The 25,121-nt window shown below is 38.6% G+C and overlaps 6 protein-coding genes across 7 annotated transcripts in view; 4 read left to right on the top strand and 2 right to left on the bottom strand.

Moving 5' to 3' along the window:
• LOC110161501 (plexin-B2-like) overlaps positions 1–358 on the top strand; it is a 79,272-nt gene extending 78,914 nt beyond the window's left edge. The window contains exon 23 of the mRNA XM_055154098.1: positions 350–358. Coding sequence (XP_055010073.1) covers positions 350–358 — 9 coding nt within the window. The remainder of the gene's footprint in view (positions 1–349) is intronic.
• On the top strand, positions 317–2,301 carry tmem243b (transmembrane protein 243, mitochondrial b). Its single transcript, XM_055153389.1, has 4 exons — positions 317–565; positions 659–709; positions 790–894; positions 975–2,301. Exons 1-4 carry the CDS (start codon positions 485–487, stop codon positions 1,098–1,100), a joined length of 363 nt encoding a protein of 120 aa, XP_055009364.1. The 5' UTR covers positions 317–484; the 3' UTR covers positions 1,101–2,301.
• A 396-nt stretch (positions 2,302–2,697) lies between these two features.
• Positions 2,698–6,905, bottom strand: dmtf1 (cyclin D binding myb-like transcription factor 1). Its single transcript, XM_020926319.2, is given in 18 exon segments — positions 2,698–2,837; positions 2,938–3,043; positions 3,121–3,327; positions 3,402–3,587; positions 3,770–3,846; positions 4,034–4,222; positions 4,325–4,476; positions 4,544–4,711; positions 4,713–4,770; positions 4,835–4,944; positions 5,017–5,049; positions 5,143–5,300; positions 5,369–5,445; positions 5,592–5,691; positions 5,777–5,862; positions 5,946–6,032; positions 6,128–6,277; positions 6,743–6,905. Coding segments are annotated over 17 exon segments (1,929 nt in total). The 5' UTR covers positions 6,228–6,277; positions 6,743–6,905; the 3' UTR covers positions 2,698–2,802.
• A 199-nt stretch (positions 6,906–7,104) lies between these two features.
• On the top strand, positions 7,105–11,536 carry cwf19l1 (CWF19 like cell cycle control factor 1). Of its 2 annotated transcripts, none has more exons than XM_020926307.2 (14): positions 7,105–7,330; positions 7,441–7,525; positions 7,603–7,687; positions 7,942–8,043; positions 8,114–8,328; positions 8,419–8,534; positions 8,673–8,757; positions 9,975–10,124; positions 10,209–10,335; positions 10,428–10,507; positions 10,586–10,795; positions 10,856–10,975; positions 11,049–11,146; positions 11,217–11,536. In XM_020926307.2, the coding sequence occupies exons 1-14, from the start codon at positions 7,308–7,310 to the stop codon at positions 11,359–11,361; spliced, it is 1,641 nt and encodes a 546-aa protein (XP_020781966.1). In that variant the 5' UTR covers positions 7,105–7,307; the 3' UTR covers positions 11,362–11,536. The 2 variants fall into 2 exon arrangements, with proteins under 2 accessions (XP_020781966.1, XP_020781967.1); XM_020926308.2 differs by lacking the exon at positions 7,105–7,330 and adding an exon at positions 7,793–7,881 and having other exon boundaries at positions 7,501–7,525; positions 7,972–8,043.
• Positions 11,448–15,185, bottom strand: LOC110161552 (CD9 antigen-like). The gene is made up of 8 exons (XM_020926310.2): positions 14,955–15,185; positions 13,904–14,006; positions 12,869–12,966; positions 12,726–12,800; positions 12,547–12,648; positions 12,378–12,467; positions 12,050–12,133; positions 11,448–11,890 (listed from the first exon to the last, which is right to left on the bottom strand). Exons 1-8 carry the CDS (start codon positions 15,009–15,011, stop codon positions 11,825–11,827), a joined length of 675 nt encoding a protein of 224 aa, XP_020781969.1. The 5' UTR covers positions 15,012–15,185; the 3' UTR covers positions 11,448–11,824.
• Positions 15,186–17,690: 2,505 nt separating this feature from the next.
• On the top strand, positions 17,691–23,230 carry cunh12orf56 (chromosome unknown C12orf56 homolog). Its single transcript, XM_020926250.2, has 14 exons — positions 17,691–17,945; positions 18,510–18,672; positions 18,859–18,874; positions 20,164–20,302; positions 20,851–20,994; positions 21,080–21,144; positions 21,219–21,363; positions 21,453–21,541; positions 21,985–22,074; positions 22,167–22,239; positions 22,373–22,447; positions 22,528–22,605; positions 22,808–22,989; positions 23,060–23,230. The coding sequence occupies exons 1-14, from the start codon at positions 17,694–17,696 to the stop codon at positions 23,178–23,180; spliced, it is 1,632 nt and encodes a 543-aa protein (XP_020781909.2). The 5' UTR covers positions 17,691–17,693; the 3' UTR covers positions 23,181–23,230.
• Positions 23,231–25,121: the final 1,891 nt, after the last annotated feature.

Below are 25,121 nucleotides of genomic sequence, written 5' to 3' on the forward strand. Positions count from 1 at the left end.
TGACTGTAATAATATATAGTATAAAGTTTGTTTAATTTTTTATTAACTATAATTTATCTTTTGAGTAGCTATGCACTAAGCTTTAATTTAAAACGGTTTACATATTGGTTCTGTATTCTAGGGTTCATTAAAAGGTAAAATTCGCAAATAAAACTCAAAATGAATGACTTTTACTGTTCTCAGTGAGATTATAATAATAACCAAACTGACAGGGGTGTTAGGCTGAACCAGTGTAGTTTTTGTTACTAGTATAAATTACCCAAATACTTCAAAGTACTTTGCTAATCTTTTAACACTTTTTTGCACCGTGTTTTGTGTTGTTTAAGTATTGACACTTGTGTTTCCACAGGGTAAATAAGAGGTCTTCACAATGGGCACATGGGCTGTGGTGTGTGTGAGGACACTCTGCTAAGCATGCACGCCTGGGGCAGTGTATTCAGGGGACAGTGCTGCTGAGTGGGACCATTTGTTTGTGCAGACACTCATGGACGACTTCACCACCAGGACATATGGAACCAGCGGAGGTCTGGACAACAGGCCTCTGTTCGGGGAGACCTCGGCCCGGGTATGTACCTCCAGAAACAGCCTCACTCTGTGATCCTGTTCATGTTAGAGATGAACAGGCTAATGCTATTGTTTTATTGTTATTGATTCTTAGGACCGAATTATAAACCTCGTTGTTGGGGGATTTACGTCACTGATTGTACTTGTAAGTAAGTTATACTTTTTATGTTTCCTACTTTGGAGGATTTTACTTTAAATTGTTTTTTTGTTTGTTTGTTTTTCCAGTTGACAATTATCAGCTCATTTGTTTTCCCCTCACCACCTCCCCGGCCACTAAATATATTTTTTGCTGTGTGCATCTTATTAACGTGTGGATCCACCATAGTGCTGGTAACTTATCTCTGCTATTAATCTTAAATGTTGGTTCTCAAGTATTCACTTTTCTAACACTTATTTTGATGTGTTCACAGATATTTTGGTACAGACAGGGTGATCTGGAGCCTAAATTCAGGAAACTTATTTACTACATGCTGGCATCCATAGTACTGCTATGTTTATGTGCCAACTTGTACTTCCATGATGTCAATAAAACGTAGCAGCATGGAGAAGAAAAGGAGGGACACATGGCCTTTTTCAAACAACACAAGTATGAAAGGACTATATACTTTAAGACAAAATATAAAAATGTATTTAAAGCAAATGGAATTTCGTCCCAGCGGACCAAAAATTACACTGCTGTGTTTCATAGGGATAAAAACTCATCTAGTTATTAAGCTGAGTCACAAACCTCTGCAGGACGGACACACATGGCACAGCACATATCACACTGCTGAAAAGACAATGTACAGTATTAGACCAGAAAGAGAAGAGTTAAAGACACAAGTGTGAGAATATTTTGATGACGAAAAAATACGCACTGAAGCTCATTTTTGATACTTCAAGTTATGGTATTTTTTTACAAAATGACACATGAAATGTAACTGTAGTTGGTGACTGTTTGACCAAATAGTCTTGCTTGTGCAGTAGTGTTCTGCAAAGGTTGTTACACAATACTCTTTTAGTTGTGATGTGTGTGTCACCATTTTACTGTTTTAACTCTGTAATTATGAGTTTACTGTACAACAAGACTCTCTAATTCTAATTTAAAGGTTCAGCAAGAAAAAAATCTGATTGTAATATTCAGTGTGGATTTTCCCAGCATTTAATATTTGACAGCTTGATTATTTTTCTTCTATGTACTGAGTAATTTGTACTTTATGCAAGTACAAACTAGAACAATACCTGTACTATTAACAGGGTTTGAATATATGCAATCCATTTTCTGCAGCAGCTTGTATGGCTGATGTGATCATTGTCATTTAATTTAATTCAAATTTTCAAACAAATGTTGGGTAGCTTTTCTTATATTGAATGTTGAACTACACTGACTGCCAAGTCTTGCACTAATTTATTTGACACGTATGTGTCTGATCTAAACTTGCACACTAATGCTGCCATTTACTCAAGCCAATAGATATTTGAGCTGGAATTCTGCTGGAATCACAAGCTTAGCTTTAATTGTAATACTTGTACTGTTTTTTGGGGTTTTTTTTTTGTAATGACATGAAGCTGAATCATTTTAGAATTTGGGTGAAGTGAGACCTAACTGACTGCATTAGGATTATTTTTTAACTATTAGACATGTAAGTCTAAAAGGTCTTCAAAGCAGTGTGGCAAACTATGCAACTAAGCCAATATCAATTGTCTGTTATCTCCTTGATATGTTTTATTGCCATAAAAATATACAACAAAATGTAACATTCTTTTTAACAAGGTTCCTCATCCATATATCACTATCTACATAGTTTCTAAGAACTGGCTGAAACCTGTTACTGTCTCTCACCATTCCTTGTTGATACATTTAAATTACAAATTCATTATTTTCTGGATTGTTTACAGATTTTCTATGTGGTAAGTCTTTGGATAGAGCTTGTAAACATTTAAATATCTAACTGGGCAAAGCAGCCCCACATTCCTTCAGACAAGTTGGCCTTGTCACAAGAAATTTATTTTTTTCCCCCACAATAAACATGTACCATGACTTTATGGCTGTTTGTTTAAAACAATATGACAATTATGATGTGCCAAGTGTAACTGTCAAGGTACATAATTTAGTCAACACTTCTCTTTCCTAGTCCGTTAAGCACTTTGATATTCACTAAATTGGTCATTCAAATGGACATTGTTGTCTGCAAGGACTCCTCTTTTAACACTGCAGGAACTTGCTGTGCTTCATACAACCTTCTGAGAGATTAAAATTCAGTCTGAGCCTTCTTGGTTTTCCAGGATAGGGTCTGAGAAGTAAAGAAATCAAATAAAATTCAAACAATTACATAATTTACATTGAATTTATAAACTGAAAATGAACATCTACGTCAAAACAAAATAATTTACCAGTCAGTGTGCTGCTGATGTTATGAGGAGAAACTATGAGAACTGTATTACCAGAAGTTATTTCTGAATTCACTACCGTAGCTTCCACTGATGCCTGTTGTACATCCTATCACAAGTAGGCATAACGTTTTCAAAATAATGTGGTTGGTTAGTAAAATCTATGCAAAATTATGTTTATCATACCTTTCCATCAAAACTATCTGTTATTGCTTCTTGGCTTTCTGTGACAACATTTTGTGTTGCGTTTAGTAGACTTGAAGTATCCAGGTGGTCCTGCCTACTGTCCTCTGCCTCTACGACCAGCTGTGATTGGCTGACGGGGTCCAGAGTGGTGGGGTCAGAAGTGACTGTGTGAATGATGACGCCATCACTTGAGCAAAGACTGTCAGTCTGAAGTATATACAAAGGGAAAAAGATTGGATATAGATGCATAAAATCATAGAACACTTAAAACAAATACTTACTGAGAGGCTGTGAAGAATAATGTGTTCATGTGAAGGGGGTGAGGAGCTTGTCAATGTAACAGTACTGTTATTGGTTAAACTAAGAGGAAGGCCCTGATTGGTAGAGAGGCTGAGCGGCAATCCCTGATTGGATGTAGTCTGGAGGTAGTATGTCCCAGGTGTGCCAGTGGGCTGCAGTTGGAAAGACTAAAACGAGCAAAACATAACATAAAAAGAGTTACCCAAGAATAAACAATTTATAGTTGAACAGTGCTATGGTCATATAGGTTTCATTTATGTGCCATCACAACATTCAAGAAACCCTGTGGTTTCAAACTGAAGTGGAGTCAGAATAAAATTATGGGAATTTCCATCAACACAAATCTTACTGGCAAAATCTCAAATGTTTGTAGTGCTCCTGTGTTCAGTGTGATGGTTCCACTGTCAGAAGTAGCCGCTGAAGAATCTGAGGATGCAAGAGCAATACATGTATGACATTTTATCTTGGAAAAACACACAGTGCCTGTTTAGTTTAAATAATAGACACAATATTAAGTGCTGTTATATTGTAGTTTTTATTTTTCATGCAAGTAAAATTGCATATTTAGATGGAATGGAATGAATGAAAAAATCTGCCACAAAAATGTTTTTACCGAGGTGAGTAATCTGCAGAGGTATCTGTACAGGAATCTGAAGAGCAGCAACAGAGCTGGGGGTGGAACTGTTGCTGCTCTCCTCCAATCGTGTGAGTCGGATCTGCAGGGAAGAAGAAGACGAGGGACTCCCAGACCCAGAGGTGGTCTGTGAGGATGCTGTCAGCTCCTGTAGACCTTTAAGAAGAACTACACACAAAATAAACATCACACATGGTGTTATCCATTTGGCTGTACAAACACTACACACAACATAATCAACAAAACAGATTCAAATATATCTGTCTGTACCACTGAATGGGATCTCCTTGTGATTTGTGACTTGTCTCTTTATGCTCCACCACTTTGACCGTAACCACTGAGGAGATCGGACACTACTCCACCCTCCAGCCAGGTCCTCCCACTTGATGTCATTCTCTTCCTCCACTTCCAGCTCTGATATCCTCCAAATAAAAAAAATTGACACTTTTAATCAGTATAATGTTGGTTATATGAAAAGTTTTTTTCTACCTTTGTATCAAGTTCTGGTCATCCTCTTTTGTCCATTCTGTGCCTCCAGTGTGTTTCCAGTTCAAATAGTTTAACCACTTTGACCGACACTGTTTCTCTGAACGTGTGCGCACTTTTTCAGCAACCACTGCCCAAGATACACCTCCTGTTACCGCTGAGCCTGGTGTTACCTGCCATCTCATACACAACCTCTGCAAGACAGCGCTCCTCCTCCTCAGTCCATTTACCTGATTCAGACAAATTAGTTACAGACATCAAAGTCATGGTTTTAAAAAATGGGCTGTTGGGTACCTGTGTTGCAAGTGTCCTTCATCAGTCTACAGCGGTCTTTCACGGAGGAAGCACTACGACCTAAAGCAGCACCAATTGTGGCCCAGTCATTTCCATGCTTCTCTTTAAGCCTATATTTAGAAACATTTAATCATTTTAACCCTTTTATTTGATGAAGAAAGAACAATTCACACATTACTTACGTTTTAAGCTTCTCAATTTCTTCAGGCTTATATCTACAGGAACATAACAACATTGTTTTAACTGCCCACTATTCTAATATGATGTAACTTGTTTCTTGTTTTTATTTATTAACAGAAATTACTAACTTTCCAACATGGTTGCGGTTGTCATACATCCGTAAGACCCGCCTGTACACAGCGAACAATGGTCGGTTAAGACCCCAGGCCACAGAGCGGTAAAAGTCTTTTCTTTCTTCTTTTGACATATCAAAGATGATCTCAGCAGCACTCTCAATTCCCCGGTCCTGACATGACTGTGTAATTAGAAAAAGCAGTCCCATACTACAAAAGTAAGTTAAAAGAGAAGTGGTACCTTTACATAGCGCTCAATGTTGCTCATCAGAATGTCAATCTCCTCTTTAGACCACATACCCTGCTTCCACTTGTGACCTGAACAAAATATTTATGCAAGAACTGTTAAGTCGCTGATAAAAGAAAGGCAAAAAAAAAAAAAAAAGTATGACTAACTAAAATGACCAAAATATTTAAAAAAGCTATATTTACAGGCAGTGTCCCGAACTGTCTAATTCTCATACCTTTATTGGCCAATGTGTCTTTGTCTTCTTTGGTAGTGAACCAAGCCTGACTGACAGGTGAAATGTCTGACCTCTGGACAGACTCATCTTCTTGTAAAATCTTTTTATGCAAACACGAAAGATGCATCAAATCAGCTCAAGGCTGTACTCGCATGGATCACATATGAGTTAAGTTCAGCATGTACCTGGATATGAGCAACACCATCTTCAGACAGCTCTCCCTCTGAGGTTGCTGCCATTGTGACTTCAAAATTCCCACTGTCCTCTGACACTAAACAGAGAACACAATGCATAAACTAAAGAGATTTTTTTTTTATAATTCGATAAAATACAGATTACTGTGTAAAATTTTACTTGGTAAGGAAACCACAGAGAAATTATGAGCATCTTCTTGTTCTGTGGAGAGACAAAGTTTCTTCTGGAGCGGCTCTGAGTCTTCATCTTAACACACATACAGCACAAAACACAGACAATCACAAACAAAATTAATATATAACTTAACTGTTCAGCAATAAGGACAACGAATTGCTACCAACCATTGGGAGAACAGTGGAGAATAATGCTGCCATCACTGTCTTGGGTAAGGGTGACAGATTTGACTGTTTCCAGTTCACCATCTTCTTTTTCTGAGCTCATCCTTTTTCAGATTAGGGATGCAAATTTGGAGCAAAAGGTTGAACTGTAAACTGGAAAAAGATTTTAGAGTGAATACAATACAATACGAGAGCGATTGCCCATTACAACTTTTGGAAGTAAAATAACAAGACAAATTCCGTTGACATGTGGGTGTTCATGATCCTTTATCAATATAATGGGGGCACTGGTCATTTAGACAACGGACATGAATTGTGATTTATTCCATAGCGACACTGGAAATCATGGACAGTGAAGTGGGGTGGTCAGAAATGTGAAATCACAGAAACTAGGAAAATACTATGGATAACTTCAACACAAAATCTCCTTAAAAATTGAAAAACTGTGCGGCGCCATGTTTGAGTTAATAGACTTATGGCGTCTGGGAAGGCTGGCGGTGCCTTCAATGGTTTTAGTCTGTGTTTTTAAAGATTTTTCTACTCCACAATGCCCCAGCACTTCTCGTCAGCTACGCTTCAGAATAGAAAGTGAATTTTACTCATGATTTGGATACTTACTTCCTGTTTTTGGTCCGGGGACTTTTGAGTTACCAGGATGAAGGCAAATGCCAGGATGGAGGCTCGGCCCTGCGAAGCCTTGGGTTGCCAGATTTGAGTTTATCTGCGAGCCATTTGAAGATATTAAAGTGGTGTAGTTAATGAGCATGACAATAGATTATTGTGGTCTATAATTCTAACTACAAGTATACTTAAGTAACGTTTAGAACACTATTATAAAATTAAAACTATATTAATAAATAGTCATTGGACATGTTAAAGTAGGTTACATGAAATGGCAACCAACAGGTCCAGCATAAAAACATTTCGTGTAGAAACAACGATAGTGAAGAATAATTCAATACAATGAGGAATGTTTTCAAATAGTTAATTCAACATTTACCAATTTTACATATCGATAGGCTGACCAAATTACATAATATGTTTTAAGGGGATCACATTACTATTTTTTTCTTTGTGTTTCTTTTCTTGATATCCGGACGATTATCGCCAACGTACCAAACTTTCATTCTGCAATATCCAACCAGTATTCACGTTTTAAGCGCTTTGCAGAATATTTGCTTAAATGGGAGAACAACCTGTAAGAGTGTGAGTATTTTAATAAATCTACCTCGCAATTGAATAAATCATGTAGCCTAGAAACTTTCGTTGTGTAAACGGAATGGAAAATGTTATTGTTTTCGTTTTACCGTCTGCAGTTTAGCATGTGGGGATGTGGAAGGAAGACTGAACGCTCTCTTCAACCGCGTCCAAACAATCCAGAAGAAAGCAGGGCCCTTTGATGTGCGTCACACAGTCCAGATGAGCAAAATTGAAGTTTTGTCTTTAAGTTGCTAACAGTACGTATTATATTTTTTCAGCTGCTGCTTTGCGTTGGGGACTTTTTTGGGACGAGCCTTGAAGCGGATGAAGAGTGGCAGCAATATAAAACTGGTTTAAGGAAAGGTAAGTTAACTGACTAAAACACACTAAAGCAATTGTTGCTTTATTGGGTCTAGGGAATCACTAAAACATAATATGCTCTTCAATCAGTGCAAATTTATCTTTTAGAATACAAAACGTTACCCTTCCATTTACTACGATAAGAGGCTATTATGAAAAACCCGTTGGTCAGCCATTGCCTTGGATCATTCTCACAGGTGGCGTGTTTATGTTAAAATGCACTTCTTTAACTGGTTAGGCCTATTGTACATTTTCAGCTCCTATTCATACTTATATTTTGGGAGCAGCGAGTCCAGAGATGACAAAGTATTTCTCCAGTGCCAGTGGATGTGAGCTGTGTGAGAACATCACTTATCTGGGTATGCATGGTCTAATAATGTTGGGGTTTCTGACTACAGGCATTTGTTTAATTTGTTCTGTGCATTATAGGTCGTCAGGGTGTGTTAAGTGGAGTTTCAGGATTACAAATAGCTTATGTCAGTGGTCGAGAAGCTTCACAGGAGCCAGCACCATCCCACTGCTTCACATCCAAAGATCTGTGTTCGCTTGTTGAGCCACTGATCAATAACTCAAAGTTTAGAGGTGTGGACATACTGTTGACATCACAGTGGCCTAAAGGAGTGTGGCACTATGGCAACACCCCTGTAAGAACAATCAATCAATAAAAGTGTTTTTTAGGTGTACATTTTTATATACTATTTTGCATTTGAATTAATTAAGGCTGTTTGTTTCAGGAAGTGGACACAAAAACATGTGGCAGTAACTCCATTGCTAGCCTTGCAGACAAGTTAAAGCCAAGATATCACTTTGCTGGTCTGGAAGGTATTTACTATGAGAGACTTCCCTACAGGTAAACAAGAGACAGTTTTCATACCTGCAATATTTAAAACATACCTTCACCTATTGGTTTATATGTCATCATATTTAGTATTTTGGTTTTTACTTATGTTTTTCCATGTGGTATTTTGGCTTTTTTTCTTCTTCTCAGGAATCATGTTGTTCTCCAAGAAAATGCTCAACATGTCAGCCGGTTTATTGCTTTGGCAAATGTTAGCAACCCAGCAAAGAAAAAGGTTTGTAGTAGCTTGTTTATTAGAGGTGTACTGTTTCCTTGAACTCTTTCGGGAACTTGAAGTCCAAGTTCCCGAAAGATCCCGGGAGCTATGTTGTTGGGGGCTTTATGCCCTTGGTAGGTTAAGGCAAACAGGTCCGGGGGGACAGCTCAGACTAAGAGCTGTTCAAATTCTTCTTATGATGAGTTTAAGAACGAGACCAGTTACGTCACCCGGATTGGCATCACCGGGGTCCCACCCTGGAGGCAGACCTAGGGTGTGTGCCATTGAGCGTCTGTCTGGCCGGGAACAAGCCCAACGGAGTGATGTGGGGATGTCCTCCCATGGACCCACCACCCGTGGGAGGATCTATAAGGGGCCAATGCAAAGAGTTCTGGGTGGCACTCAAAGGCAGGGGCCTTGACGACTGGATCTCCGTATTGAAACTGGCTCTGAGGACATGGAATGTCACCTTGCACTCTAGCTTGTGCGAGAGGTTAAGGCTAAAGGTTACTAACTAGATATAGTTGGCGCCTTGGGGTCGATGACAGGTCTCACTGTGGTGTCGGCCTATGGACCAAACAGCAGTGCAGAGTACCCGACCTTCTTGGGAGTCCATTTTTCTACTGAGGGACCTCAGTGCCTCTGTGGGCAACGACAGTAACACCTGGAGAAGGGTGATCGGGAGGAACAGCCTCCCTGATCTGAACCCGAGCCGTGTTCTATCGTTGGACTTCTGTGCTAGTCACAGTTTGTCCATAACGAACACCATGTTCGAGCACAAGAGTGTCCATCAGTGTACGTGGCACCAGAACACCCTAGGCCCGAGGTCGATAATTGACTTAGGCCTCATATTATCTGACCCCCGGCCATGTGGACACACAGGTGAAGAGTGGGGCAGAGCTGTCCAGCAATTACTACCTGGTTGTGAGTTGGATCCGCTGGCAGAGGAGGAAGCTGGAAAGACCTGGCAGACTCAAATGTATAGTGAGGGTCTGCTGGGAACGTCTGGCAGACCCCTCTGTCAGGGGGACTTCCAAACCGCACCTCCCAGAGGGCTTCTCCCATATTCTGGGGTAGGCTGGGGAGTGGACTACGTTCTCTGCCTCTATTGTCGATGCAGCTGCTTGTAGCTGTGGTTGTAGCGTGTATGTGTGTGGTATTTGTCAAAATTGTTCAGTATATATTGTTTTTTAACATAATAGTTTGAGACAATAAGAACTACTATTTGATTACAGTATTTGTATGCCTTCAACATTATTCCTATGAAGAGCATGGATCCAGTAGAGTTGGTTAAACAGCCTCAGGATGTGACAGAAAATCCCTACAGAAGAGTAACAAAAGACAAAACAGATGCAGCAAAACCAAGCTTTAAAAGTGAAGAGGAGGTGAGCATGGCTACTAGATTGTGTGGTAAAATGTTTTAGTTTTGCTTTAATAAATCAACATTGTGCTTTTTTCACTCTCTTCAGGAACCTGTCAGTCAGTTTTTCTTTGACCTGAGCAGAAATCAAGGCAACAGAAAGAGGCCATCAGATGGAAGAGGTCGAGGAAGAGGTAACTTCGGTGAGAGTGGGGGCAAACAGCCTCGCAGACATCGTAAGTGCAATCACAGCAAAAATTACTAACCCACTCTGAAACTGTAGACTCCACTGCAGATTACCAACTATATTTTTTCTCCTCGTATACAGCCCAGCCAACAGGGCCGTGTTGGTTTTGTTTGGCCAGTCCTCAGGTGGAGAAACACCTGGTCATCAGTATAGGCACACATGTGAGTTTACTAAAACACATAGGAATCTGGTGTACTTTAAAAGTAAATCCAACGTACAATATCCTGCTCACCTTGCAGTGCTACCTGGCCCTGGCTAAAGGTGCCCTGACATCCCGACACCTACTCATTCTTCCCATCGGCCACTACCAGTCAGTTGTGGATTTGGCCTCAGATGTGGTAGAGGAGATGGAAAAATACAAAGCAGCACTCAAAAGTTTCTATAAGAGCAAAGGGGAACGCTGCATCCTATTTGAGAGGAATTATAGGAGTCAACATTTGCAGCTACAGGTACAAAATACTAATGTAATTGTTGTTAAAATATAACTTATTTTAATGTATATAATCCAGGTTGTTCCAGTGCCATTGAGCTGTTGCACTACAGAGGATATTAAAGAAGCATTTATGGTCCAAGCTCAGGAGCAGAAAATGGAGCTAATGGAAATCCCGGAACATACAGACCTCAAACAGGTAGTTTACCAGTTTTTTGCAAGAAGATGACAGGAAGAATTATTTCAGTGCTACACAAATATATTTTTTACAGATTGCTCCTCCAGGGACTCCTTATTTCTATGTGGAGCTTGATTCAGGAGAGAAACTGTATTATCGTATTCAGAAGCATTTTCCTTTGCAGTTTGGCAGGTAAGTGTAAAAATACATTGCATTATTCACAGAAAGTGTTAATATAACTTAAGTATATGTATGTGTTTAGGGAGGTTCTGGCCAGTGAGGCAGTGCTGAACATTCCAACCCGGGCAGATTGGAAGGAGTGCAAACAGAGCAGAGAGGAGGAGGAGGACTGCTGCAAACAACTGAGAGATGACTTCCAGCCCTTTGACTTTGCATGGGAAGACTAAATATACTTTAGCCCGTTCTTTTTCTACAAATTCACACTTTAAAGGTCTTGCTAAAATATCAGTTAACTATGAAAGACAAAACTACATTAGATCAAACATATGCTTTATTAATGTTAACTGACACTTAAATGCACTTGGCAAATTATCTTTGTTAATAAAACTATAAAACAAACAATCCCTTGAGGTCATTAAAAAAATAAAAGAATAAAACTTTCAGTATAGACAAGCGCATGTAAAATGAAAAAAGCTTAGTCTGTGAGATTCAGCATTTTCCAGGGGTTACATGCTCATATTACATTTTTACCATTTCCATGAACAAAAAACTGCAGGGACTGGGTCACTTTAAATGCTTCATATTCTCAGAAGTCAAAGTTGGCAGTGGTTTCATGCAGAGATCCAAGTGAAGCATAACTCATAGCATGGGAAGTCTGTGTTGGGGTGGAGCCAATGCAAAATGCTACATTTAGACAAAGTCTCTGGACTTCTTAATAGCACAGCAGAGCATCATGCTGAAGATCATGCCAAAAATCTGAAAAGTCAGACAGATCATAAGTCTTACAGTAAAAGAAAGCCCAATTTAACAAAAGGGATGCACAGAAAAGGCAAGTTTGATATTTAGAAACGCATGCCCCTACACACAAAACTGAGTGACACATTAATGAAAATACTGATCAAAAAATAGACTTACCATGACTATTCCAATACCAATGCCAACACCGCCAATGATGTGAAGTTTACTGTTGAACATCTCATCAATAGCAGCTGGGCAGTTCTAATAAAACAAAAAGGTGGTAGTATGGCAGGCAGCTATCAACAGCTGGGATTGTAAAATGCCCTGAATATATCCAATGAGTAGATGACACAGTACAATTTATTTAAGTTTAAATCTGAAATTTCCTTTAAAAAAATAAAACAAAAATCCTCTACCACTGTCCCTCTATGTGGCTGAATTTGTGGACTCAAAAAACAGCTCAAGACATTTTAATTAGGAGAAGCTTTTGGTTGACTGGATTTACTGTTGTGATGAGAACTTCCAGTCCTTCCTTTTTGGGGCAGGTGTCTTTTGCAGCATCAATCACGGTTCCAGTGGTACCGCAGCAGTTCAGCTATAAAGAGTTTAAAAGGATTAATAACATTTTCCCCACACAATCAATAAAAACATTATAGGCCAATGGGTGTGATTACCCCAAAGTGAATCAGGCGGAGTGTTTCCTTCAGTGCCTCCTGTTTGGTGTCCTTATAGTTATTATAGGTTTGCTTATAAAATTCTGTTACATCCTCAGTCACCTGGATACACAGATGACATGCACTTCATTAGTACCAAACAAACCACACAGATTACAAGAATTCCACCACTTGTATACCCTGTCTTTATTGGATAAGCCCCAGATTCCAGCTGCCACTTCAATGGCAAAGATGATTAGGAGAAAGAGGAAAAACTAAAAGGAAAAACAACATTACAATTATTCCTTTTTACCTCCTGAAAGTTAAAAAAAATAATAAATACCAATCCAAGCATGCATGGGGATTCTTTGATGGCTCCACAACATCCCAGGAAGCCAACCACCATCATCAGTGCCCCAGCTGCAATCAGAATGTACACACCTACAAAAAAAATGTTTCACTGTTATGTTTGATTTGTTAACACTATTGCTTGTATATAGATGCTTTTATTTTGTTTATTTTTTTTTCCCTGTAGCTTTGAGAATGAATCATACTCAAAACAATGAAGCACCACAATAGATTCAGCGTGACACCAACCCAGTGGCCTCATCGCAAAAGATTTCCCTCCTTCAGTTTGTCATTTGGGTCTGTACGTTTTCCACTGAGTGCTCTGTCGCCTGACCGCCTACTTCGCTTATCATTTGATTAAAGCGAGATACAAAGAGCAAAGGGAGGGAGCCAGTCTGTCTTTCTGTGTCAGTCCCACTGAGAATACACAAGTCACTAAACAAAGGCAGCCCTGTTTACAGATGAAGAATGAGAGCAATGTGTGGAGGGCCTTGACCAACGCAACTGCTTACTGTAGACTCACTGTGGCCACAGCCTCAGTTGCCCTGCATATAGCACTTTCTCAGTTTGTTTTTATTGTTTGTTACTTAAAAAAAAAGACAACATCAGAGCATAGCCATGGCTTTAGAGCTGATTGAGTCACATCAACATTAAAAGTCTTGAGATACAGTAAGTTAAATATGATTAAGTTTAAATATATTGCAAGCAATAATTTTTTCCTTGAAGTTTTCAAATATGCTGGAGCCGATCATTTTATGCCAAGGTCTGATGTCCCGCTATAATGCCAAATTATTTATCAGACCACACTCAAATAATTTAATTCAATAATTATTTTTATTTCACATAAAAAATTATTATTTCAGTGCTTCAGAGCGTAGAAAGTATAAAGTTGTGTCAGCTATCCCATTTCAAGCGATATTTACAAAACATTTACAATATTCATTGTAAATGATGAGTTGAGAAGAAAGTCAGTAACTCATTCTAAAACAAACTGTGGTCACAAGGTCATGCCATGTTTAGAAGAACATACCAGTCAAAAAGACTGAGGGAGAGTCCTCTCCTTCAAAAAGTCCTGACGTCCTGGAGTCAAAGCGCAGCCACAGCCCCAATGCCAGAACCCCCGTTCCTGCCAACTGGAAAAAGACAACCATGATACCGATAAGATGTTTGACATTTCTTTTGTAAATCAGCACCCTGGATTTACACACAGACAAAAAGGTTTAAAGTGTTGACCAAATAAGTGTAGAACATAACTGCTGACTGAGTGATTATCACAGGTGGGAAAACATAGGAGTTAAATGTCATCCTCAAATCATACTTACATTTTCACCTGATTTTAGGTGTTGAAGTCTGCTACATTTGGTTTGTGACCTTGTGTGAAGACTAAACTTGTGTGTATGCTGTGTGAACTCTAATGACCTCCCACAGGTCTGTTAAAAAAGATGCCTCTACCGGTTGTTCACATTAGTACAGTAAAGCCACAGAGGCATCAACAAGTTAAACTGTGAATGGCTTGTTAACCATTTGAAGAATTTGAATTTGTCACCCAACTACATCTTAGTCATTCAAGTGTGGTCATACCAATCATTTTAACATTGAAAAAGATGTGGACAAATAAGTGAACATATTCATGTGGTCACTTGCTGTCTATAGCAACAACCATATTATTATCCCCTCTAATTCTCACCAAAACAGTCATTGGACATAGGACATTGTAAACACAGGATCATTATAATTATGTGGTTTTACAGTAGCAAACCAAAGAGATAAAGGGATTTCTTGATACATCAAACTACTTCGTGGTGATAGGTCTATAAAGGAAACTGCTTATATAACCAGTGTCAATTTGAGGCATGAAAGAAATATTACTTCATGAATAACCAAAACTAGTTTTTCCAGAAGCAGATGCAGTGTTCATTTGGACAGGGTTGGGTGAGACAAGACCCAAGACATGCAGTGATTAACACATTTAAAACAAAATCCTAGAGACAAAAATGTGCTAGATTAAGATACGGTTTACGTCTCGATGCTCAATTTCCGTAATCCCGAAAACCTCAACCACCACCATGACAACCACATACCCAGAAGATAAAGTTGAACACAAACACCAGGTATTTGATACACTGCATTCCTTCCATGGCTCAAAAAGTCGCCTTTTTTCCTGCGTATTGGTAGAAATTATACAGTCTTCGAGCAAAATGGAAAAACATACAGCGACCACGCAAAGAGTAATTTTACAAAGTCTTTAGTGCACCACACCCGCGCGGATACACCTGGGTGTTGAAGGGAAACCGGGGGAGGGACGGGAGGAAGAGGCGGCGCTCCTTTAGACCTACGCCCAGCTGCGCACAATTAAAAGACGATTGAAAGAATAAAAGACACGTGTACGTTTTTTAATATGACGGACATGGATTCACAGGTTCAGAAATGTGTCCCATATAGACTAGCCTGTGCCTATAAAGAGACATCCTACCTTAAAAAAACAGTGTTATTCATCATCATATGTCATTTACCTCCATAAACCACCGTCAGACCCACCTGGCAACAAAATAAGATTCTGGAAAGCTAGTACAATGATTTGTTGTGTACAATGATTGTTTTTTACTCATTAAATTGAGAAGAAAATTTATACTGTCAATTAAGGGTTCTATATTACACAAAATGGCTCCTGTGAGCTGTAAGCCATGCTTTTGTGACCTCCACAAAAGCATACCTGTTGTTTATTGTTTCGTTAGATAAATCTTGAATTAATTACATCTCCAAAATGCACCGTTCCACCTTGTGTTGTCATGAAGCAGTAGTTTTACCTTTTACCTTTTGTATGAGATTCGCAATTCCAGGGCCGAAATGATCCACATAATTAGTGACCGTGTATGGATTTTAATAACAGAATGGAGCACTTCCTGAATTGCCACATGGCATCACAAAATGGAACTAAGTGTTTTCTATTTGAGAAAAGAGCTCAGTCTGTGTTAAACGTGTAAATGAAACAAAACACAACTCCAGGTCGGAGGAAACAGCATTATAACATAGATCAGAAACAGGGTAATATTTGTAATGGCCGAGCACCAAAGTACATCTGTGACATGTTAGTGTCATATGAACCATCTCGCACTCTGAGGAGCTCAGGGACCGACCTCCTGCTGGTGCCCAGAGTCAGAACTAAACAAGGGAGTCAGCGTTTCAGGTTCATGCAGCTAAAACCTGGAACAGTCTTCCTGAACATGTGAGACAGACTCTTCTGTGACGCTGTTTAAATCCAGGCTCAAAACATTTCTGTTTAACTGTGCATATAACTGAAAGGTTTTCATTCCGCACTCTTCTCTCCAATTTATGTCTCTCTTTTTTAATTTTAATCTTCATGATTTTTTATGTTTTGATTTGTTTTTATTATGATTTTAATGTATTTCTTATTCTGTAAAGCACTTTGAATTACTTTGTGTACGAATTGTGCTATACAAATAAACTTGCCTTGCCTTGCCTAATATGGGCCATATTACCCTGTTTCTGATCTATGTTATAATGTTGTTTCTTATCTTTAACCTAACATGGGCTAGGTAAAATAAATAGGGTACAAAATACGCCTATGCTTATGAGTAGCCTTTCATTAACTAATTTAATAGCCTATACGCTGACAAATGCTACTCAGTCTAGGCCTATATAAATAAAATGGTGACATTTTTCAGACTCACCCAAAGGACAAAGTTGAAGATGAAGAGCGCATACTTGACGCACAGCTCCCAGCTGCTCAAGGCGGTCATCCTTCACTGCAAATAATAAATCTGTGTAAGCTGGCTTCTTCTGCAGATCAGACTTTTGAGGCTGCCTGAACTTTTGAACTTTGTGCCCTTCAGTGTCCCTTTTCTCACCAGCACAGGATTTTGCCACCCAATAAGTTACAGAAATGTTTGTTATTATTTCAGCCTGACATAGGTTCATCACAGTGCTCAACTCAACAACTCTCTCTCTCTCTCTCTCTCTCTCTGTGTGTGTGTGTGTGTGTGTGTGTGTGTGTGTGTGTGTGTGTGTGTGTGTGTGTGTGTGTGTGTGTGTGTGTGTGTGTGTGTGTGTGTGTGTGTGTGTGTGTGTGTGTGTGTGTGTGTGTGTGTGTGTGTGTGTGTGTGTCGCTGTTTCTCTCTGGGACCAATGAGATCGTTCATTTGTGAAAGACAAAGCTGACAGTGTTGGACCAACAGCCCACAACTGTTGTTTTGCAGCTGCACAGTAGAAGGAAAGGAGAACACTTTCTCATTTACATTAGTCCATTCTATAAATAGTTGCATTGAGTTTTGATTATTATTGCTATTTTTAAAAACTCTATACAATTATGGGGAGAAACTACTGAAAAACGACCTTGTAATACATTAACACAGCCGCTAGGTGGCACGGCCGTACGCTTCTTAATCTGTGTGAGTTTGTTCGAAATCCGAAATTCATTGTAGTTTTATAACAACTCAATAATCTACATATCATTCGAGAAATTAAATGTAGCCTTTGAATCACTGCCAATTCCAAGACCTAGACCTATATTACATGATGTTTAATCCAGAGTTCACTTCACTACATTGTCTTATCTCCAGCCAATCAGCACCGGCCCTCTCCCTTAGCTGACCAATCACAGACTTGTGCGACAGGTAGGCTTAATGACAGCCAGGACTGTGGTAGCCTACAGCCTACCCCCACTGGCTAAGAGGAGCCACATCAAACTAGTAGTAGGCTACCGTAATTTTGCCTGTAAGGCCTAATCCTTTTTAATAGAAAGCCAGGCGGGCCAGGCCTCTCTCCGTGGAAGATTGACTCTTCACCTTTAGTCTGTGCCTATGGCCCGGGCCGGCCCCGGGACACTGCTCTATCGCCGAAACATCAGACTGGACTCTTTCCTGAAGCGTAACACGGAACGGGCACTGTACGAGCGCATCCGGACCTATGAACCATGTGTGGTCAAGTCGGACTCCATTAATAAAGTTTACATGCACGTGGTGATGAGCGATGAGCGTGTGTACCTAACTGAGTTCCCGCCACGCACACTCACCTCTGCCTTCGGGTTCAGCTCCGTGAGGGCCATAGAGCTGGTGAGTGAAGCTGCCACAAGTCATGCACTTTTATTAATGACCCTTTACTGGATGCGTGGGTCACATACATTGACTGATCATATTAGCCTATAGTCCCACAATCAACAAACATCTGTTTTTGCTCTGTGTGCTTTTGTGTTGTCGTATACATGAAGTGGCAGCATAGTCAGTATTGTTTATATAGCTGAATTGAAGATTTCTCCAAAATCTAGACTCATTAGGCAGATAGGAGAGTTGCCCAAGACACGATTAGTTTCACCAGAATGTTATTGATTTGGGGAAAATCTTTCCTGTGTTGTATCACAAAGTTCACATTAAGTAACTGGCTTATGCAGGTTGATCCCTGTTGATCCTCCTTAGATTACACTTATCACTTACTCCAGGCTTTCACTGTCGGGCCTCTCACTTGAGTAATTAAAAACACATTACATGCAGATCTAAGAATAAACCACAGCTGATGACATTGTGCAAACATGGTACTACTGTTAGACTGTTCTTCCACATACAGTAAGATGATGTATACAAAATATATAACCCAATATTTTTATAACCTTGTTTTTGCAGATCAATGACCTCCCAGACTTCCTCAGTGGCAAAGATAGGGAGCAGTGTCAGCACATAAAGATCATTTATGTCCCAGAGAAACCTGTTTCAAAGGCGTATCATGATGATCAACTGTTACCTGCACTTCCCCCATCTCACACCTTTAGCCCTCTTACATCAGAAGGTAAAAGTTTTTTTTCATTATCAAGACTCAAACACTGGAAATTATCTCCTGTATAAATTGAGGAAGTTGGTACTAGTGATCTTTCATTAAAATTAAATAGAAAACCAGTGGCTCATGTGGTGCCTGCTTCTTTGCGGAGATGTTTTTACCTGTAACACTAACTGCCTTGTGTCGTCACCTCCACAGGATATGCTGCACACAGGTAAGCTTCACAACACACAAAACTAGTAGAGTAGAGGGATTAATTGTTGTCTTTTTCTCCTGCTATTTAGAAGCACAGTCCTGGAATTAAGTCCCCCCCCCCAAAAAAACAAAAAAAACAGTCTTTTGATTGGTGAAAAGTCCTTAAACTGTTGCCTATAGCAGGATGCTGAAACCTATGAATACTTTCTTTTTCTTTAAATGTTTAATGAGAACTTGTGTAAAGTTTAGAACAACACTAAAGTGTAAATTGTGCCTGGGAGTCAGGGAGACAGACAAACTCTTAAATCCATAAAACATTTAATAGGTTGTTGTCATAAGGGGGAGGTCCTACAAGTGTTGCTATAAGTTTGTACAACTACACTTAATACAACGTTTAGACTTCAGTATACTAGGCTTGGCAAGTCAGGTATAAAGTAAGGAAAAAGTTAAATTAGTTATGAGCCACTGGAGACACTAAAGGCGTGTCAGTGTACAAGCCAGCAGTGTGACAGTCAAGTGTGACAAAGATATCACTTGCATGGTCACATCCAAGACATGGCCAAAAGCGTTTCAGATAAAAAATGAAATTTCCAGAAACTTACATACTGCTTTTAATCTTAATTATGCAGTTCAAATCTATCTATTTGTGCTAAAAATCATGGGTGAAGGAAAGACATAACTGGTGTTGTACAAAATGTATGCATGTCATATATCAGAAGTGTAATTACTTTATTATGGATGGGATGTAGTTCATCCCATCCCAAGTCATACGTGTCCTACATAAATGTCCTACCATATTTGTCTTCCTGGTAAATGGTGCTGTGAGCCTGGTCTTCCATACTTTTTATTCAATAATTGTAATCATAATAATACTTTGGCTTTATATTGTGATTTTTGGACACTCAGAGATACTTTCCAGTGTATTATTCATTCACTCCACTCTCAGTGGTGGTAAGTTACTATGTAGCCACAGCTGCCCTGGGATAGACTGATGGAAGCAAGGGTTCCAATCTGCAGCATCAGCTGCTCCGATCACCACTGAATACTCACACACACACACACCACTTTTACACTAGGCAGTGTGGATGAAATGGCTTGCTTTTGGCATCTGATATTCCCAATGGTTTCCCATCCAAGTACTAATCAGGCCGGGCCTTGCTTAGCCTCTCAGATCTGACAAGATTAGCCTAAGTGAGTATGGCTGCAATTATGCATTTTAAATCTTAGGTTAATAAAAATGTACTATATATAGTTATTTGTGATGATTTTCATATTAATCAGCTCACCAATCTCTGTTTACACACCTAGATCCAGCCGGTCCGCCTCTTGTCCTAATGGAGAGACTCTGGGTCTCCTAGCCCCCCAACCTCCAGCCCGACCTCACTCCTCTGCCTCTATGTACCCTCTTACCTCCAATCAGCGCACAAAAAACTCACTATCTCCTAAGGTAATTTAATAATGTTAGAGCTACAAATTGAACCTTGTATTGATATATATTCAGAAATGAATTCCTAAATGCCTATAAAATCCAAACATAAATGTAACATGATTGATATAGAATCTGTAGTTTAAAATTCCAAAAAGTCAGGTTACTGATTTGTTGACCTGATTTATGGTCAGTGTCTCTGTAATTATTGGGCTTGTCCCATGAAACAAAAACTGTCACAAAGCTCAATGTCTTTTTGCACCAACATAAAACTTAAATAAAGTGACATGATATTTTTTTACTTTAGCTCTAAAAATGTGTGCCAATATAAAACCCCAAAGATGTTATAGTTGTCAGTTCTCAGTTGTTTACGATAGCCATAATATTAATATGGCAGCTTAGTTGAATGTCCCTTTGAATCTTTGAAGTCATATGTCCCCTGTCCTCCATCGGAAATTATAACATCATCAAATTCTAAAACATGAACACAGCCTATACTGCGGTCCTTTTTACTAATGACTTTACGTTAATATTAATGTACTAAATATGTTCTAAACTATCTTGCCTAGGTGCCCAGGAGAATTGGTTTGTTGTTGTCACGTCTTTTGAAACAAGACAAAGGTTCCAACATAGCTGAACTGCATTTATACGCACTTTCACCATTCTCCACACTTTATGTTAATCTACAGAGTTCCTGGACCAGCTTCATCATTGTGAGTCTTTGAATTGCAAAAATAGTACCAAAAGTAATACAAAAAAATTATTATTTATCCATAGTCACCTTTCACTTTTTTGTAGAAGTCTACCTTGACTTTAGACCCAGTATATAGGAGAAAGTATTGTACTTCACCTCCAGACATCAGGTAAGAAATTTCCTGGGGTCATAAAAGTCATAATATTTTAAATTTAACATTACAGTCCATTGTTCTCTGTTTAGCTGGGAGCAAACATCCCATTTGTTTTCTCAATTACAAGCTGATGTGTTACGGAAGGGCATCAGTGTGGAGAGCCTATATCTGTTACTGCAGGAGCTGTGCACTGCTGCTCATAGAAATATGACATTACGCAGACTCTTCTGGAGAGTAAGAACTACTTTATGTCCTACGTGTTATGTACAGCAACATGTCTGTATCTTAAAAATATTTGGTCTGTCTCTTGGTCTTTATCATAGTCCAGTGAGTTGTGCGTGTTCCTGGTCCAGACTCTTGAGGATTGCCTACCTGGAGGTCGCAGTGTGATTTACACAACAGATCACCTCTTGTAAGCTCTACTATGTGTGCTGTAGGGATTTCCAGACATACTTAGAACAGAGCAGACTAAATCCTCTTTGAGATATAGTATGTCCCTCTTTGAACTGGCGCTGCACTTGCCATAACCTCTGACCTAGACAGTTACATACACACCCAAAATCAGATTATCATCAGATTGTTTGGATTAAATACTACGAAATTAGCATGTAGACAAAGTAGCAAAATTATCAAATTTCTCTCTGAACATAGTCCCTTTGATTGCTCACATCTTATTTTGCTATTTGCATGTCATTAAAAATCTTATAATAATCTGCTTTTGGTGTGCATGTAAATAAAGCTGGTTTTGTTTGTATTGTTTTTACAATTGTAGAAACATGTTACATCCATAATGGACATGTATTTTTTATGTAAAGCATATGAATGATTTCTTAAGTATTTCTTTTTTATTTGTAGAATGAGCACCGTGATTGTCCAGACGCTGGCCATCATGTTTAGAGAGACTGAGGTGGAACCAGCCAGACTGAGTCTACTCTCTGCAAACAAGTAAAGAGTTTTTGAATTTGAACAAATACAGGCAAAATAATCAAATAAATAACCAAAATAATCAAATAAAACACTCTGAACTGTTCCTACAGTGGTGCCCTTGTTACCAGGATGCTACTAGCTTTGATTCGTGATCCAGGGCCTCAGACTCCAAATGCCACCCAGGTGCACTTTATCTTTATTTATTTTACTTAATTCTCATTTACAAATATGAAGTGGCCAAGAGGCACTACTTTGGTCACATTAATGATATAGCAGAGTGGAGTTTAATTGTAAACAGTTTCTGCTCTTCTCACAGACTGATGTTTCTCTTGTTGAGTATTTGGACTCTGCCTGTTCATTGCTCTTTGAACTGCTGCTTCAAGGTCAAGAGGTGTGTGGTTTAATTCATCCACAAAATGAAGTATTTTTGTTTATAATAAAGACTACTTTGAATTTCTTTGTGACTTCCAGAAAAGCAAGTTTTCCTTTTCTGAGAGTATCTTGTCTGTTGGGTGGATACTTCAAGAGCTACAGCCACATCGTCACCTGGTAAACTCAGTCAACAGCCGATTATTACTAAAGCTAACTAAAGCTTACTAAACAAAATGCATTTATTGTTAGTAGTGGTATTAGTAGTATTATTACTAGACACATTAGGCCTATAATATTATTACCTTATATTATTGCAATAAAACAGTAAATATTATTAGCTTATATTATTACCTTATTCAAAATCTGTATTTTTTTGTAGTTATCCTTTATTGGTTACCAGACCCAACAGGTAGTACTGGTTCTATCCAGTCCACCACACTACATATTAAGTCCAGTACAGTCGGTCCTGTTGTTTCAACGATGTCACCTCCTGCTGGTTAGTCTGCAATACAGCAAACATCTCATGCAACATCTGAAGTCCAACTTCAGAGATGATTTCAAGTAAGAAACATTACATTTTCAAACATATGCTTTTATTCTTGATAAAGTAAATAATACAATTTGATTATAGGTACTCAGTAAATGTTGTAAGTGTTGAGCCAAAGCTGCCTCCTCACTATCCCATCAGCCCAATGATACGACAGCTGGTGAAGCAGATTCTAACTCTTATCCTGCACTGGGACACTTCTTGAGTTGTATTCCAACTCACTGCCTTTATGCTTAATATTACTATGCACTTTATTAGCACACCAGACTGTTCCTGAAATGTACTATATGAACAAGATTTGTACCTTGGTTCCCAATAAAAAGCCAAACATTGTGTTTGTTTGCTTTTATTACTATAAATTCTATAAATAATAATAGATTTTTAAAAAGGTGCACATTTTTTGCAGCTTTTCTATAAAAAAAATACAATTTTATATGAGATTTGTAAGCCACATATGCTGAAATATGTAGACAGCCATATAAGACATGGTAATGTTTTTATTTTATTTTATGGACTGCATTTTTGTGTTATTGGTATATTAAATGTGTGTTCATTCACAACATCAAAGGAAACAATCAAAATAACTACATAAAGTACAAGGTCAGATATTTGTACAATGAATATTTACTGGAAATGGACTGAAAGCAATATGTGCTTTTTCCATAAGCCTTTCGTTTACCGGTAAGTGTGAGAGCATTTGGTGCAGACTGACCTTTGTGAACACATGGATGTTCCTGTATTAATGGGCCAGAAGATCCTATCAGCATGTTTGGGTAGTGGTAATATAATATATGGATGTAATTTGTATGTCATGGTGCAGTTGTCTGTCTATAGCCCACTGAAAAACAAAGATCTAATGGTTTTGTTTGTTGTACATCTCCCTGTTGTTCAGCCTTATCTGTTCTAGGAAGAAAAACAAACACAGTGGTCACTTTAAGCCTAAAATAGAAATGTCCAGGGTATCCAAATGTTTATACACTATCTAGAAGGGCAATAAATCCAACAAATTTATACCACCTTTGCCACGAGTGATTAATATGGCTGCTATAACAAAAATAAATCCTGTGTTCTCTGATTACTCAACAAAGCCTATTTATTTAGATTGTATGGAGGAAAATTGGAGGAAACTGTAACTGGATGCTTGCAGTATAAAAACAAAACTAATCTTTCTCCATAAATGTTGCACTCTAAATGTATAGACACTGAAAGGTCCTGGTCCAAAGAAGTTTAGATTTTTTCAGTTAAAACAACACTGTACGAAAATACAGGCTATGTACTTCACACTTTGCATTGGTGTAGGGTTTGGGATGACATTTGGATAAATTAACTTTCACCATCAGCAACAGGAGAGGAACACATAAAATTTGCCTTTTTCTGTTTTACTTGCTTGTGTTTTGCAGTTTTAAACAATTTAATTTCATTTTAATCGGTTAAATTATGTAAACTTTTATATGCCCTCAGTGTGATCACTGAGGTTTGCAAAATTCCAGATTTTAAAATATCTTCCGTTTCCTTTATGTGTGGCATGTTTGTTTGGGGTACACGAGCACTGACCTATGCTCCTTCTTGGACACTGTAGAGTTGTAAATTCCAGAGAGATCACTAGCCTCCTTTGCTATTGCTTTTATGCACAAAAATTTTAAAATGTTAATGTTTCCTAGCTAAAGTGTGAGTCTTTTATCCCAGATGACCTTTGAAATTTCTATACAGCTCATACACTGCTTTTTATCTAAAACCTTTCATTTACATAACTGTGGATGTTCTGTGCCAATATCTTGTGAAATACAGAGAAAAGTCAAGGTTTGTTTTGTTTTAACAGCAAAACAGCAAGACTAAAGAAAATTTAAAAAATGAAAAGCCTTCTATTGACAGAAAGCTTTCCATTTGACAAAAACATTGTTCAGTTGATGAAAGAAACCTATTTGGGGGCCAAGAGATTGAGAATTGCGCATACACTTTAAAGGAGGGAGTCAAAGGGAGGACTTTGTAAGGATGGGAAGAATTCTTCTTTATAGGAATAAGTGTCATTAGGTTATGATGATCAAGTATTTGTCAGGGGTTTCAGTGTTACATTATATCACTGTATTTTATGATTTTCTCTCAGTCCAAAAATACATAAAAGACAATTTGGCTGAAGTGTTTCACA

The sequence above is a fragment of the Boleophthalmus pectinirostris genome, unplaced genomic scaffold (genome assembly GCF_026225935.1).
Source record: "Boleophthalmus pectinirostris isolate CB_2022bp ecotype Guang Dong unplaced genomic scaffold, ASM2622593v1 HiC_scaffold_18, whole genome shotgun sequence".
Classification (NCBI taxonomy): domain Eukaryota; kingdom Metazoa; phylum Chordata; class Actinopteri; order Gobiiformes; family Gobiidae; genus Boleophthalmus; species Boleophthalmus pectinirostris.

Coding starts and splice junctions, on each gene's coding strand:
- tmem243b (XM_055153389.1), top strand. CDS start 485: ATGGACGACTTCACCACCAGGACATATGGAACCAGCGGAGGTCTGGAC. Junction 566..658: donor TCGGGGAGACCTCGGCCCGG/GTATGTACCTCC, acceptor ATTGATTCTTAG/GACCGAATTATAAACCTCGT. Junction 895..974: donor GTGGATCCACCATAGTGCTG/GTAACTTATCTC, acceptor ATGTGTTCACAG/ATATTTTGGTACAGACAGGG.
- cunh12orf56 (XM_020926250.2), top strand. CDS start 17,694: ATGGCCCGGGCCGGCCCCGGGACACTGCTCTATCGCCGAAACATCAGA. Junction 17,946..18,509: donor CCGTGAGGGCCATAGAGCTG/GTGAGTGAAGCT, acceptor TTGTTTTTGCAG/ATCAATGACCTCCCAGACTT. Junction 21,364..21,452: donor TACGCAGACTCTTCTGGAGA/GTAAGAACTACT, acceptor TCTTTATCATAG/TCCAGTGAGTTGTGCGTGTT.
- LOC110161552 (XM_020926310.2), bottom strand. CDS start 15,011: ATGGAAGGAATGCAGTGTATCAAATACCTGGTGTTTGTGTTCAACTTT. Junction 12,649..12,725: donor GCTTATCCAATAAAGACAGG/GTATACAAGTGG, acceptor CTGTGTATCCAG/GTGACTGAGGATGTAACAGA. Junction 11,891..12,049: donor TTGGTATTGGAATAGTCATG/GTAAGTCTATTT, acceptor CTGACTTTTCAG/ATTTTTGGCATGATCTTCAG.
- cwf19l1 (XM_020926307.2), top strand. CDS start 7,308: ATGGGAGAACAACCTGTAAGAGT. Junction 8,535..8,672: donor TATGAGAGACTTCCCTACAG/GTAAACAAGAGA, acceptor TCTTCTTCTCAG/GAATCATGTTGTTCTCCAAG. Junction 11,147..11,216: donor TTTCCTTTGCAGTTTGGCAG/GTAAGTGTAAAA, acceptor GTATGTGTTTAG/GGAGGTTCTGGCCAGTGAGG.